At 34.5% G+C, this 13,769-nt stretch overlaps 1 protein-coding gene across 7 annotated transcripts in view; it reads left to right on the top strand.

The window, feature by feature from the left end:
- LOC6053462 (pro-resilin) overlaps positions 1-13,769 on the top strand; it is an 84,911-nt gene that overhangs the window by 37,147 nt on the left and 33,995 nt on the right. For 6 of the 7 annotated variants that reach the window (XM_038262351.1, XM_038262354.1, XM_038262352.1 and 3 more), the window contains exon 6: positions 11,997-12,650. In XM_038262351.1, the coding sequence (XP_038118279.1) occupies positions 11,997-12,650 (654 nt within the window). The remainder of the gene's footprint in view (positions 1-11,996; positions 12,651-13,769) is intronic. The other variant, XM_038262357.1, reaches the window with a different exon arrangement.

Genomic DNA, 13,769 nt, shown 5'->3' with positions numbered 1-13,769 from the left:
TGAATTGAAAGCTTAAACATTCATCTATGTTTGGCATATAAGGGTATTTCATCAGATGAACTCTTCGAATCATGCCAAGCGTTTTAAAAAAATATTTTAAACCGGCATTTTAAAAATGTTTGGGGTAACTTGATCCCCCTTTCAACATTTTGAAGAAATCTTAAGCAAAATGTTTTTATTCATCCAAACTTTTAATTTTCTATAAGATACAGCAATTTCACATTAAACCTGTACGTTTGTGTTCAAAATATAACAAGTTTAGCATGTAAAATATTTAAAAACTTAAAATTTTCTTTTTTAGACCTAAATTGAGCATGTTTACAAAAGCTGGTAGTTTTTGTTTACAAAACTTTTGAAAAATGATTCAAACTGCAGTTAGTTATGTACAACTATACTAAAGGAAACTATGCACGAAAACCCAGCCAAATTTTTTAATCTTGGGGCTGATTGCAGTGACTGTAAAAATGCAGGGATCAAGTCTCCCTTAACGCACTTTTTAAACAATTGATTGTAAAAATAGTATGACGATAAATTTAACGTCAAATGCGTAAGGGTTTTGGAGTTGATATGTTTATCAAACAATTCATGTATAAAAAATATTTTTTTGAATAATTTTTGAGTGTTTTATATACTTATCAAAACAAAGAAAAAAGATCTCTTGGAAGTTTTTTGCAGTACTTCTTAGAAAAATGTGTGTAACTCAATCCAAACATTTTTTAATTTTTTTCTTTGTTTTCTACAATGAGTTTTAGTCAATTTCGCACAACTTTCTAGAACAAAGCTAATTGTTTTACCCACATGCTGACGAGATACAGGCTTGGGATCAAGTCTCCCCACTCTCCCCTAATGATAGGAGGTGGTAGAATAGGCCAAATTCTACCAAAAACAAACATAAACATAACAAGATAAATGCAAATTAAAATACTAAAATTGAAACAAGAAAAACATAATACAATAGAAGTTGAGTGTTTCGTAGATCAAAAGATGCTCAAAATGACCTCCTGAACACAAAATCGTTTCATTATTATTTCTATCAAATCGACGAGTTTTTTTCGTATATCAATTTTCTCAAAATTTTATTTTAATTGCAAACCTTTTAAGATAATTATTATTTTTTGGGTGAATTTTTGTCAAAAGTAGCTAGTTTGCATCAAAAGTTTTACATACAATTACAACTTTCAAGATCGTTTTTTTTTTTTTAAAAGGTTTGTTGATATGTTTTAGGCGACCAAAAAATGCGGATGCAGTTAAGGGTGGTAAAAAATCTTGTAATCTAGTAAATTATAGAGGAAATATTTTTTTATTTTTTATTTAAATATTCTACAGATAGAGTAAACAATACTATTCATTCATATGAACGGCGATGAACGGCCATGATCGAGGACGACCAACTTTTTCAAAACTTTTTTTTCGTAAAATCGCGATAACTCGTGATGTTTACAAGTAAACCCCTTATGTATGTATATCATTTTTTTTGTAATTGTCTGATCTACAACTTTATACAACACTATTAAACTCTGAAAATTAACCCTGCAAAGTTAAAAAAAACATGAAATTTCAAAATGAAAATTTTTGTTCTAAATTAAAAAGGACCCTTCTGGGTTAATGTAGATTTGATAAGTACATTAAATTTCCCATAAAATGACATTTTCCATTTTTTTACAGTCCTGTAACGGAAAATGGGAGAGTTTTTAAAACTTTTTTAAGTGTTTTTTTCAATGAAAAATGTATTTTTTCGGAATTCTGAGTACGCTATCAAATCGGGCGTACAATTTTACATAAAAGTCCCTTTGACCCCAAATTTCAATCTCATCACCGTTTCAGGCTGCAAATGATTGAAAAACACCTCTTTTTTCGCATGTTCAAAAATGGAAGGGGTCGTACCGCCCCTCCGTCGCGAGATATCAAAAAACGGACCACGGATTCGTGATCAGAACAAAAGTTACCCCTTCGGACAAAGATTCAAGCAAACCGAAGAGGGGTCGGGGCAACTTTTCCCGATTTCGTGTGAGTTGGCGGATTTTTGAAAGAAAAAAAAAAACAAACATCACTGCAAGATAACTTCTGTAATATAAAATGATCTTGTAGCGATATTTTTAGATTTTTAGTACTTGCAAGATTACTGTTAAGTACATTGCTGGATAACTTCTGCTATTTTTAAATCTGTACTTAAAGATGACACATTCTGATCGATTTAGAGTCTTAGCTGCAATCAAAACCATTTCTTCATTTAATTTGTTACGCTTAATTCCCATAAAAGATTTTTTAATTTTTGTTTTTTTCTGATTTGTTTTATGGAACTAAAAATGACATTTTTTGAGCCATTCTGCATGAAGGTAAAAAATCTGGTTCTAGAGTTTGAAAAAATATCGAAAATGCTCCGTTTTTGAGTTACAGTAAATTTTATGTAATAAAACTAGAAGTATTTTCTAAAGTTGCGAAAGTTTCCTGCAACTATTTAAAAAATCGAAATTTTGAAAAACGGATAAATTGAATCGATGAAAATGAGGTTTTAAGTGTCACATAATTAGCCTGTTATTTGCAAATGACAATATCTCGAAAATAATTTTTGTTTCTAAATTTTAAAGAGTGAAACCTTTGTGAATTTTCCTGATCTTTTCATGAAATTAATTTAAATTATTTTTTTATAAATAATCTATATTGGGAGACCATTCCAAAAGTTTAAGAAAATGTCACAATTTTTAGTTCGATGCGTCCGAGAATTCCAAGGAAGACGTTATAAATTTTTTTTTCTGTGACTACTAAAATGTGGCTCATTGTTTGAAAGTCTGTCAACATAAAAGTTTGGTTTTTTATGCTAATTTTTCAATATTCTGAGGATATAACTTAAATATTGACACAGTCTAGTGTTAAGTTAAGCTATCCTAGATCGGAATTCAAATCCTTAGAAATATTTCATCACTTTTCCCATTTTCAACATTAACCATTTTCCAAGAACAAAACAAAAGCCGACTCCAACCACCACTTTGGTCAAATTGTTGTATTGTTGCACTAATGAACTATTTTCCCTCCAAGAGCAACAACACTCCACACACGAGCATTTTAACCCATTTCCTACAAAAAAGGGGAGGGAAGATGAGGATAAGAGTCCCATCATCCGTCCCAGAACACAAAAATCACTCACTAATTGTGTGTGTGAGTGTGTGTCTGTGCACGGAGAAAAAAGAGTTCCCAAAATCGTGAACAAGCGTTCATGAAAATAGGAACCACGAACAAAGTGTTCAAATCTCATGGTACGATTTCGAAAAACGTACCATGGAATTTGAACACTTTGTTCGTGGTTCCCATTTTCATGAACGCTTGTTCACGATTTTAGGAACTCTTTTTTCTCCGTGTGTGGTTGAAGCCATCGAGGGATGTGCATGCCAAGAGAAAAGCTGTGGGTCCATTAGGAAGCGCTTTTCTGTCGTTCTGCCGGTGACAGTGGAAACAAAAGCGGACGGGTGGAAAAATCTTCAGCTTTTCCAGTTCTAGGCTTCTACGGGACTGACCTTTATGAGTGGCATTGAATGAAAGATGTCGGTGGGTTGTGCTAGAAATCCCTCGTATAGATGTGAAGACCATCAACTGAAACAAGGCACTGTGAAAAATGGTGGAAAATATCATTAGCTTAAAAAATAGAGGGCGAGAATTTTTTTTTGTAAAGTTCTTAATGTTTTATCAACACAGCTCATAATTATTCAATTTTTATAACATCAAAAACTCAATGCAAATCATGAATCATATTGAGAAAATCAATTATAGGGAATTTATGAAGCGTCAATGGAAAACCAATCAAAAGCCCGGAGAACTTAATCTTGTCCATTTCAATTCCAGAAGAAGAATATGTCTTGCTTTGCAAATGTTATTGATTGTACACATTTCATCTTTGATCACTGGCTTTTAATTATTGCATGCCAGTACAAAGAAATTCCTTAAAAGACATTGAGATGGTTTCGCAATTAAACGTTCTCCTCCATAATATTTCTTTGCAATCTTGTGGTAAACGATTTTTAAAGACGAACAAACAAAGTTAAATGAAGAAATAAAAATATTCCGATTAACAACACTCAACAAAACATTTTAAGCTCTAACTGATGTAAAACAAGACCACGAAATTGAATCTTCGCAAAACATTACTCTGAAATTGACCAACCTCCTCCCTTCCCTTCCCCATCTCCCGGGGAGCATAAGGCAAACGAGCAAAAGCTTTTAATGAAAGGCCCTAAATTGAGCTTAATGACTGTTCGATTATCCTGACTGCGCCAGGCTGCGATTAAAACCGTGTACATCACAAGCCACGTGAAGCCAGAGCAAAGAACTCGGCGGTGAATTTCTGCCCAAAACTGGGAGCAGGTCCCCCCGTCCGGTCAGGAAGCAATTTCCATTTTTAGAGTGCACGGTATCCAGGTCACAGACAAGTGGATGAAATTTAAAAAAAAATAACATAAAAGCGAAATTTTGGAAAAAATATATCAAACGCTGCAATAAAATTTATCAAAAATAGAAAAAAAAATTTCAAATCAATTTGTTTGTGACTCTATCTAACGATGGTTGTCGAACCATAAAAGTGCACTCAATTACTCATTTAATGAACGAATGGACCAAATTTATGCCCCGTGGAACGATGTTCCTTAGCGGATGACCAGGTCAGAAGTTGATTTGCAGTAACTTTTTTCATGGAACCTTTTATCTTTTTTTTGCCTGTAAATGGTCAATAAAAGTCAAATTTTGTTCATTTTGAATCCAGTCAAACAATCTTACCGTCATCTGGGGCGAATCGAGACTACACTCTGAACAGGGACAGTAGTTTTAGGAGCACCTAAAGGTTTTAAATTTGGAAATGGATGTAAACATTTTGTTGGTCTGAGTCTGTTCTATACAAAACCAACACAGCAAAAAGTTGTGTAAATTTGGAGGGTGTAATTTTAGAAAGTTGAATATTACCTCTTTTATGATGTAATTTTACCTCGACTAACGACCTTTAAAAATGACATTACAACAGAATTGTGGTAAAATTTCACATTTTCAGAGATAAAATTACACATTTTTTCTGACATAAAAGATGTACGCCTTCCCAGATGTAATTTTACCATAACTTTTTTTCTGTGAACCAGAAAAATCTAAATATTGTGCTCTAACATGGTTAAAACTGTTGTCCCAATTCGCCCCAGGTACTTTTTTTTTAACAAATATAATATAATATAACAAAAAATATACCCCAACAACAAGAGTGTTGAGTAAAATGTAAATATCAAAAGGTACTGAAACAAATCGACAATCGTTCATATGTCTACATTTGAGAGATTTTTTTGTTTTAATATGTTCGATATATTATTAAACCGGTTGAAACGTCGGGCAGCCATTTTTACAATATTTTGTACTCTAGCATAAAATATGTCTTTTTAAATCTGCTTAAACTTATTAAAAAAATTAGACAATTAAAGAGTACGATTTTTGAAATTTACCTTTGATAATATGGACTTAAATTAAAGAAGTTCCAGGTACTAAATTATCTGCAACAGGCTGCTTTAAACATAGAAATTGCATAGACAAAGTGCAAATTCAAAAAAAAAACGTTACTTAATCCACCTTTAGGTGGTTGGTGCCTTCCTCACATTCATAAAGTAAAGACACTACACATCCTCAAAAAGTGTATAAATAACACTTATGTTTTATCAAATTATCTGAGCCTCAAAAAAGTGTATCGAAAACACAAAAGTACTTATAACTTTTGATAGGGTTATCAGATCTTCAATCTTTTGGGCTTGTTGGAAAGGTCTTTTGATTACCTATCCAATGATGGGTCGCATGATAGATCCGGACAACTTTTTCATCAAAATATTTGAGATCCGGCTTCAAAAAAGTCTATTAATAACACTTAAGTGATCATAACTTTTGATGGGGTTGTCAGATCTTCAATCTTTTTAACGCGTTGGAAAGGTCTTTCAAATACCTTTCTAAAAATGTATAGCATGACGGGGTTTCTTACAAAAACCACCCTTTTTACAATCTTCCGAAGTTTAGCTAAAATCGTTTTTTTAGCATAACTTTTGAAGTACTTTTCTAAACTTCATAATATTTACTAGGGTCTTGTGGGATCCCAAGACGGATCGAATGAGACCAAAACGGTCCAAATCGGTTCAGCCAGTCCGGAGATAATCGAGTGCATATTTTTCGGTGCACGGACTCACATCCAGACACACGCACAGACATTTGTTCAGAATTTGATTCTGAGTCGATAGGTATACGTGAAGGTAGGTCTACGAGGTCGAATTAAGAAGTTCATTTTTCGAGTGATTTTAAAGCCTTTCCTCATAGAGGTGAGGAAGGCAAAAATAAATACGAAATTCTAGTGCGTTAATCTTTAAGATTTTTATTTGTTTATGTTTAATGTCATTGTTTTATCATTTACAAAATTTCATTAAAACTGATAAAATCAATGTTATTTACAGAGAAAATCTGCTTGCCGCTGCTGAAAATCAAAGATATTTCAGATTTCGGTCATTGGATTTATTTTTTATTTTTTAATCTTTGTTGGTGCCTTCGGTATGCCCAAAGAAGCCATTTTGCATCATTAGTTTGTCAATATAATTTTCCATACAAATTTGGCAGCAGTCCATACAAAAATGTGTGAAAATTCAAAAATTGGTATCTTTTGAAGGAATTTGAAAAAAATGATACACGGTAAAAAAAATAGTGATCTTTAATATAACTTTTTGTCACTAAAACTTAATATGCAAAAAAAACTATTTTTATTTTTTTTTATTTTTTGATATCTTTCAGGTGACAAATGCCAAATGCCAACTTTTCAGAAATTTCCAGGTTGTGCAAAAAATCTTTTTATGAATCAATACTGATTAAAACAAATCGAAATATTGGTCGCAACATTTTTTCAACTTCATTTTTCGATGTTAAATCAAATTTGAAATGAAAAAGTACTTTGGTGAATTTTTTATAGAGTGCACCGTTTTCAGGTTAAAGTCATTTTATGTAACTTTTTTGAAAAAAAGTAGCAGTTTTTCATTTTCCAAAATTAGTGCTCATGTTTGCCAACTTTTGAAAAAAAATATTTTTGAAAAGCTGAGAAAATTCTCTATATTTTGCATTTTTGAACTTTGTTGATACGACCTTTAGTTAGTGAGATGTTGCCAAGCAATTGTTTAGAAACAGGAAATTTTATGTTTTATAAGTCTCAATCAAACAACCCACCATTTTCTAAAGACCTTTTCAAAAACAATATTTTCAAAATTTTGAAATTAGGACTAGCATTTCAAAAGGGCGTAATATTCAATGTTTGGCCTTTTTTTAATGTTAGTCTTGATTTGAAAATATTGTTTTCAAAAAGATCGGAAAATTTCACGAATGTTTCATATTTTAACTTTGTAAATCGGACCATTAGTTGCTGAGATGTCGACGTTAGAAAATGGTGGGTTGTTTGGGTGAGACTTACCCGAGCAGACGGAAATAACGTGGGAATAACATTTTTTGATATTTGAAAATACTAGGCCAATAACATTTTATGTTATTTATAACAAGATTTGTTATTCGTCGTTATGATTTTTTCGTTATGGGATTGTTATTGTAATAACAGATCAATAAAAATTTTAGTTATTCTTCGAACAAATCTCTGTAATTATTTTTTTGTTATTTTAACAACTAATCCAATCATCCGATTAACTGTTTAAGGTATGCTTCCATAACAAAAAATATTATTCCCAAGTTGTTTTGGCTCTCAACCAATATCAGACCAATAACAAATTTTGTTATGATAACATAAACTGTTATTGCACTCTTATGCAAAAATGGATTTTTGAAGAAGAATCCATAACAATTTCTGTTATTTTAACAGTATTTGTTATTGAAATGGCATGAATTTTGTTATTACCGTCTGCCCGGGTTAGCAAACATCAATTTCCCTGTTTTTAAACCTTTTCATGATATTCTCAAAGAATTTTCGCAGCTTTTCAAAAATATTTTTTTTTGAAAAGTGGACAAACATGACACTTATTTTTAAAAAAATGAATAACTACGACTATTTTTAAAAAAGTTACCCCTCCGGCTGAAAAACTCTATAATAAAGTATAAAAAAAAGTTACCTAAAAATGGTTATAACTAGAAAACGGTGCACTTTATCAAAATTTTCCAAATTAGATTTTACATCAAAAAATGAAGTTAAAAAATTTTGACGACCAATATTTCGATTTTTTGAAAAAATCAGTGTTGATTAAAAAATTCATAACTGGTTCAAAATTTTTTTGCACAACCTGGGAATTTCTGAAAACTTGGCATTTTATGTCCTCTAAAAAATATCAAAAAATAAAAATTAAATAATTATCCATACCTACAAATTTGCTGATGACACCAAATCGATTGCTCATTGTTGTATTTGGAAGACCTTTCAAACGCGACCAAAACATTAAAAATCTGACAACCCTAGTAAATGTTATTAGCACTTAAGAGCGAGTCCACGAGCAAAGCAAATTATGAGGCTGCTTTTTTTCTGGTGTCATCTAGTATCCTTGGAAACGAGCTTGATTTTCAATAAATGTGAATCGATGATTTTTTTTTTAACTTTTAGTTTTAAAGGGTTAAAATGGATCAAAATAAACATTTTTATGCATGTTTCTATTGTGAAATTGTCTCAGGAACACGAATATGATGAAATTATCACCAGAAAATGGGATCTAAGTGGTCCCCGAGCAAAAATATACAACCAAAAAATTCACTAAAAGTTAAAATGTCTATTTAATATGTTAAACTGCCTTACCCAAAGCGTTCTCAGTCTCAGATGGTAATCCCAGATGTCCCCTACAAGCTGCAGGTCGAACCGAGTTGATATCTGGATGGAACACTTTTTTATTTGAGTTTGAAAATTATGCTATTTTTTACTAAAATGCCAATAACTCCCTTTAGATTTAAACAATCGGGATGCTCTATCCGGCATTTTGTTGTATTTTTTGAGCCCTTTCAGATGCCTTTTGAATTTTGAAATTTAATTGAATTTTGTCTAAGTTATAGCCTTTTTAAGATTTTTGACGTTTTTGAACCTATAAACTTTGTGTCCCGATTTGCCCCACTTCCCGTTGACCTAGAGTGCTCATATTTTGGCCAGATGCTTTTTTTATATGTACAAACAACCTCTGAAAATTTCAGGCAGATTGGTGAGGTCCAAACGACGTCCCATACAAAGGGGTATGCCCTGTTCGTGGACTCGCTCTTAAGTGTTATTTATCCATTTTTTGGAAACCGGATCTCAGATATCATAAAGAAAACGTGTGACCTGTCGTTGGATAGGTAATCAAAATACCTTTCCAACTCGTCGAAAAAATTGCAAGTGTGATAACCCTATTAAAAGTTTTAAGCACTTAAGTGTTAATCATTAGCCTTTTTTTAGGCTGGATCTCAGATATTTTGATGAAAACGTTGTCCGGAACTATCAGTCGACCTATCTTTGGATAGGTAATTAGAAGACCTTTTTAACGACTACCAAATTTGATGGTATGAATAATGAGTAAAGTTGATAGTGGTTTCATTGGCCAGCAATTTATTAATTTATTTATATGAATAATTAAATATTCTCAAAGTGTCATGCTTTTATTGATTGAAATAAGTTTGCATTGGATAACGGACGGCAATGTCGGATTCTTCGGACGATTTCACGCTAAGACCAATTAGACAACATTTGAATTGTTCCTAAGTGTAAGTGTTTCTAAGTGTCCCCTAATCAACCTGTAGTTCTCAACTGACGATATTTCGAAAATTATTGGTCTGATTTTCAATGTAAAAAAAAACCTTTTGCGAAATTTGCTGATATTTTCAATAATCTTTTTTTAAATGGTATAAACATTAAAATTATGAAAATTATCCATTTGTAGTCCTTATGAAAAGTATAGTATTATTTAATAATTTTGAAATTATTATTATTGAAATTTTTGTAAAAGGGTAACTCTCCGCCAACTCACACGAAATATTGGCATTCCAATTCATGGGAAGTTCAGTGTTCTCTTAAAACTTGCAAGAACGCAGAAGAGTATTTTTTTTCATTTTTTTTTATTTCAACATGTCTTTTTTAATAGAGTATAGCAATATTCTACCAAAATGATTTTTGGACCTTAAACTTCAATACTTGTTGATCCCACTCACCTTTGTTGTTTAGATCTCAGATAAACAAACACTGAAAGTTTTATCCAAATCGGAACACCTTGATATGACCTCTAGAACAAACCGAACAATATCTACTTCTTTATTCAACTTCTCCCCCGACTTTGCAATAACTACATCCAAACTTAACTAGCCTGACTGACTGCCGCCGCCGTCGACGGTGTGGTTGATTCGGAAAACTCGAAAAATGGTGCCAATCCGGATAAATCCTTTTCCGCTTGATCCCTTTCCTCGCCCAAGGCGGCGCTCACAAAATGGTGGAAATGTTGGAGCAACTTTTCAATAGCTAGTTTTTTTTATTCGGCTCGTTGAAGGAGGAAAAGTTGCATCTCGAGAGTGTGAGAGAGAAGCAGCTTTAGAGGAGGGAAAAATTGGTGGTTACCGGTAATGCCTCAAGTGTTTGGAGGATGGTTTCTTGGAGAAGAGAGGGATTTTTTTCCTCGAGTGGAAATCTTTACTTTTTTAGGCTGGGATTTGCACAGCGAATGAGGGAAGAAGCTCTTGAGAAAGTTTCCTTGATGTTTTATGAAAGATGACTGAAAGAATAAAATGTAAACATGACGCTTTCGAAAAGGAAGCAAGGTGCTCAGATTGGCTTTCGTAAGCTTCTTAAATGCAATTTAATTGCTAATTTATATTTTATGGGGCATCCTATTTTCTCCCAAATAAGAATGTCCCTTTAAATGTTGAAGAATCGTGATAAAATAAAGTGTCCGTTTAAGTGTAACATACGAAGTACATAGTTCGATGCTGCCGTGCTATCTTGTCGCATCCGCCATTTCGACGTTCCGAGAAAACGCGTTTCAATGTTTGACCTTGAATAAACAAAAACTAGAGCACGCAATGTAAACAATAATAAACACGTTTTGTTTTGCTGACCATTCTGTGCATTGTCCCAAAGTTTGGTTGAAGTTGGTTGCTGGAGTCCCGAGTTATAAATACTAATGTTTACGATAGTCTAACTTGTACGTGCGTCAAACGCGTTCTGACCTGGAATCTCTTTGGCCAGTTGTCGCACTTACATCAATTTTCAGGGAGTGACAAGCTAGCACGACAAGATTGAAACTTCTTTCATATGAAGAGCGACAACAATGCACGGAGTTTTTTCGGTTATTGAATATCTCAGGATTGAAATCGAATTGTGGGGATCTGTACAAAAGGTGAGGCATTGTTAGCTGCACAAAATTGCGTTCTTAACTCAATTTGACCCAAAATGCACGTGCGGCAAGTTAGCACAACGGTGACGAGTTGGAAGTGCAACTCTGATTTTTTTGGGAATTATACATCCATGACTTATTATCCATTGCTTTGTCAAACATGAACCAGCAAAGCAATACTAGTTTCAAAACATGAACCATGTTTTTAGCTCTAAAAAGAATCAACCAACCATTGACCAACAACTTGTTCTAACCGCACACTAACATCTGGTGCTGAGTGCACTTGAAAAATTTTGTTTCTCCTCCGCAGATGGAATAACCATCGTATTTAGATCAGCTCACTTTCCAAACTTTTCAGCTCCGTCCGTCTCTATTGCTGAAACTATCCAATTTTCCTGACATTAACCCACTCTCCGTCTCTTTTGCACCACCGCATGGCATGCACGCAAAAATCGCATCTTTAAACATTGTCTAACATTCAACAATTAAAAGTGGCACTTTGAAAACAACTTTTCGAAATTTTACACTTTGGCAAAAGTGCCATTTCGAAATGCTACCAACAACCTAGTTTCCAAACTACGATTATGGAATCCGCACTTGAATGTCCCATTTCTTCCCTGCAAAAACAAAAACCAAAAATCCCATCCTCCCCGACTCCCCAACCCAATCCCCCAGTGGAACGTCCGGTTTTGATAACTCTGGCCGTGGTTACTATTTCGCCAGTCGGCCAGGCTCATCCTCATCATCATCATCGTCCCCATCGGCACCGTCATCACCATCCGCACCGGGATACCCTCAGCCAGCACCGGCACCGTCCTCGTCCCACCACTATCAACCCGCACCGCAGCCACCAGCCGCCGGTCATCGACCGGGAGGGCCTCCGACGGGCCCGGCCGGAACCTACACCAGCCAACCGATCGGATTCCACCAGCAACCTGGCGGCCCCGCCGGACCGAGCGAGCATCGACCGGACAGGCCGTGCTGTTCCGAGTGTTGCCAGCAGCGCTACCCGGCGGGACCGACCGGAACCGGGTCCGGATACAACCGGCCACAGGAGCATCCCGCGCACCAGTACGGAACCAGTGGAACCGGTGACCATGGGCGGCCCGGCTCGTGGAACTACCTGAGTGGAGCGGGAGGATCTACGGGAAGTAGTTCCGGCCAGGACTACCACCAGGCGTCATCGGCGGTCGGAGGACACTCGTCGTCGTCGTCGTCGTCGCATTCCGCCGGAAGGCCAGACTACGGGGATCGGGGTTCTGGTTATGGTGCCGGTGGCGCCGCCGGATCAGCCGGACACAGGCCGGACGGGGGCGATCGGCAGCAAAAGTGAGTACACAGTTTGGACGGTTTGGAGGGAGAGTGTGTTTTACTTTTGGACGGGTTTTGTTGCGATGCTGTTGTTGCTGGGGAATGGCTGAGGTTTTGGGGTTTTATCCAGGTTTTTAAGCAAAGATGGCGATACGAATGGTGCACGCCAGAAATGTCAAAATCGCGCAGTGGTACCAACATTAGAAAAAACAGTGTGGCTGTCATGTCATGGTACACTTGTTTTGTAATGTTGGTACCACTGCGTGATTTTGACATTTCTGGCGTGCACCATACATATCCCGTGTGTAAACTACCACGTTTAATTTTGAAATCCAGTTTTTTTTAAAAGGTCCTATAAATGTATAAAAAAACAATAGCTTATAGATCCTTTAAAAAAAACTCCAGAATTTTTATCTTAAAAAATCAAAAACCGGCAATTTTTTATTTTTATCTCTTGTTTAAATGGTAATTAAAACTTTCTTAATTTTACTACTTTTCTGGTGCAATGTCAATTTTTCGGTCTTAATTGAAGTAAAATTACATCATAGAAGAGGTAATTTTTAACCTTCAAAAATTACACCTTCAAATTTACACATTTTTTTACTGTGTATGTTATCAAATTATTTTTTTTTAATTTACAAAGTATGTGATATTTTTACAGAATTTCGGTCAAAAGAGTGTAATATTTCATCAAAACTGGTGAATTTTCATCAGTTTCTTATATATTTTCATAAGGTTCACATTTTTACACATTTTGTATGTAAAATTACTCAGAAATGAGGTAATATTCTACCAACAGAATTTCCAACCATCCGACATTTTTTTTCTGTGTATGTAACCCCTAAAAAATTTAAACGCATGATTCGTTTCCAAAAAATATTTAACGATTTTTTGTTATCACAGTGAAATAAAGCTGAATAAGATTTTATGCCTGAACGAATAATCTTTTGAAAGAAAGAAAAAAAAAATTGTAGAAAACCTATTTAACAGTCAAGACCCGAAGAAAAAAATTTCCCTGTACAACCCGAAGCCTGCAAAATGCGTTACAGTAAATTTTCGCAAGCTTGGGAAATATGTAAAATAGCACCAAACTTCAATGTTTTATAGTGTTTTGGAATCGTCAGAATGTCTACTTTA

The sequence above is a fragment of the Culex quinquefasciatus genome, chromosome 3 (assembly GCF_015732765.1).
Source record: "Culex quinquefasciatus strain JHB chromosome 3, VPISU_Cqui_1.0_pri_paternal, whole genome shotgun sequence".
In the NCBI taxonomy this organism is placed as follows: domain Eukaryota; kingdom Metazoa; phylum Arthropoda; class Insecta; order Diptera; family Culicidae; genus Culex; species Culex quinquefasciatus.
Note: the sequence above shows the minus strand (reverse complement) of the source record. Positions and strands in the feature narration are given on the sequence as shown.